Raw genomic sequence first — 2,346 nt, forward strand, 5'->3', positions numbered from 1 at the left:
TACTTTTCAACGAATCTAGTATACCCTTTTACTCTACGAGTAACAGGTATAAAAACCCCCACTTAATAAGTTGCAAAAAAAGGCACGCCTGAATTTTGCTCGAGCCCATGGTCTAAAAAGTGGCATTATGTCGTATTTTCGGACGAGAAGAAATTTAATCTGGAGGGACCAGATGGCTATAGTCATTACTATCATGATTTGCGTAAGGAGGAGCACCTTTTGGATCGCTTTCACAGTCGGGTTGGAGGTGTCATGGTATGGGGCGCAGTATCCTATTATGGCCCCTGTGAATTGCAGTTTTTTAAGATTACAAACGGCATTTCGTTTTTGAAAATCTAGAATGGCATTTTCAGCACGACAATGCACCAATCCAAAGGAAAACAAAGGAGGATCAACTTCTTATTAGTTTTCTTTAAAAATATTCAAATTTAAATATTTAAGTGTTAATCATCCAATTTTTTGCGAAAAAATCGAACAAACTTAAATTATTTACTCATTTATGGATCTATAAAAAGCAAACTGCATCCCATGTAAACTTTTTATTTATGGAATTGTTCAACTTTTGAGTGAAAAAAATGTCCAAAACTCTAGCTTAACAGTTTTCTAAATATCTCACAGCAACTATGTTTGCTAACATCCACTAACCTGGTGACGCGCAGTGTATGTATATTGTGTGAAAAATCTGAATTTTGGTATGTAAACATAGTATTACGCAACAAATAATCCGAGCAGAATAATGTAACTACATGGCTAAATATCGCATTTTAATCAATATTTATGGAGTAAGCTTGAACATAAAAGGTTTAAAGGTCATCCTTTGGAATACCCAACTCTGTGTTGCTCCATTTCTTTGAGTTGGGATAATCGAATTCCCCCTGTGAATAATGTTTTAAATAGAAAACTTCATATATATGAATTTGTACTCTTACCGTTATGTGGTCAGGTTCATGCCATAAGTGCCAGATTACCCACCACCACATAGCTCCACCAACAGTTACAGCACCAATTTTAGTTGCCTTTGAATGGGGAGGGGGCCATTACGGTAAGATACACTGAAAAACTTATGTAAGTTGAAAATTATATATAATTGAATAGGTTTCTCCAAACTTACACATGACTTTTCCTTTGAATTATGTTACGAGCTAATATCGTACGGTGAAAATATCCGATTGAAGAACCCAATTTTAGAGCAAAACTCATTGTCCGCTCGGAATTCGTTTTCAAAAAGCAAAAATTAACTAGTTCCTTTTTTACTACACTTGATATTTATTGGTATGCAATTTTTGTTAGGTTCACAAATATGGCTAGTGCGGTATTTCGACAAGCGAAATACCCTGTCCATATTTAAAGCATCAAAGAATAATAACAGGTTCCCAATAGGACATGTTTGTTTTTGACATTTAAGGGTGTTTCAGAATTTAGTTTTAGACATTGCAATGCATTGATAACAACAAGGAGACAACGACTTAGAATTTATCACCGTGGTTTTTATATTAAGATTTTTAGCATGAGCTTATTTTTTATGAGTAATATAATGGAAAATTTATAAAGGAAGGAAAACACTGGACAACGTCGTGAACTGCTTTGAGAAACAGAGTATTTCTTTTTCCAATAGTTTTAATTTTAAATCTACTGTATTTAAAGATTGTGTTGTCAACTTTTTAAACAAAACGGAACAAAACTTACGGCTCTTTTATAACGTTGTAATACAGGATTTGAAATAAGAAATACGAAAATTTAATGCCTCTATCGTAAACCATATTACAATATTGAATGACAATATTTATACCCGTTACTCGTAGAGTAAAAGGGTATACTAGATTCGTTGAAAAGTATGTAACAGGCAGAAGGAAGCGTTTACGACCATATAAAGCATATATATTCTTGATCAGGATCAGTAGCGGAGTCGATCTGGCCATGTCCGTCTGTCCGTCCGTATGAACGTCGAGATCTCAGGAACTACAAAAGCTAGAAAGTTCAGATTAAGCATACAGACTCCAGAGACATAGAAGCAGCGCAAGTTTGTCGATTCATGTTGCCACGCCCAGTCTAACGCCCACAAACTGCCCAAAGCCACGCCCACACTTTTGAAAAACGTTTTGATAATATTTTATTTTTGTATTAGTCTTGTAAAATGCTATCGATTTGCCAAAAAACGTTTTGCCACTCCCACTCTAACGCCCACAAACCGCCAAAAACTGTCAGTGTTGAAGACTCGCCTTCACACTTTCACTAGCTGAGTAACGGGTATCAGATAGATATTTGTTACTAAGAAACTTAAAAAAATTAAATTTAGATTCACATTTTTTTCAGAAGCCAAAGTGTGTAGAGGTGAGGTATTGTCAG

General features: G+C 35.1%; 1 protein-coding gene across 1 annotated transcript; it reads right to left on the reverse strand.

The window, feature by feature from the left end:
- Positions 1-743: 743 nt before the first annotated feature.
- LOC122625664 (NADH dehydrogenase [ubiquinone] 1 beta subcomplex subunit 2, mitochondrial-like) lies at positions 744-1,279 on the reverse strand. The gene is given in 4 exon segments (XM_043805765.1): positions 744-875; positions 930-1,036; positions 1,039-1,052; positions 1,112-1,279. Coding segments are annotated over 4 exon segments (282 nt in total). The 5' UTR covers positions 1,201-1,279; the 3' UTR covers positions 744-803.
- Positions 1,280-2,346: the final 1,067 nt, after the last annotated feature.

The sequence above is a fragment of the Drosophila teissieri genome, unplaced genomic scaffold (genome assembly GCF_016746235.2).
Source record: "Drosophila teissieri strain GT53w unplaced genomic scaffold, Prin_Dtei_1.1 Segkk51_quiver_pilon_scaf, whole genome shotgun sequence".
Classification (NCBI taxonomy): Eukaryota; Metazoa; Arthropoda; class Insecta; order Diptera; family Drosophilidae; genus Drosophila; species Drosophila teissieri.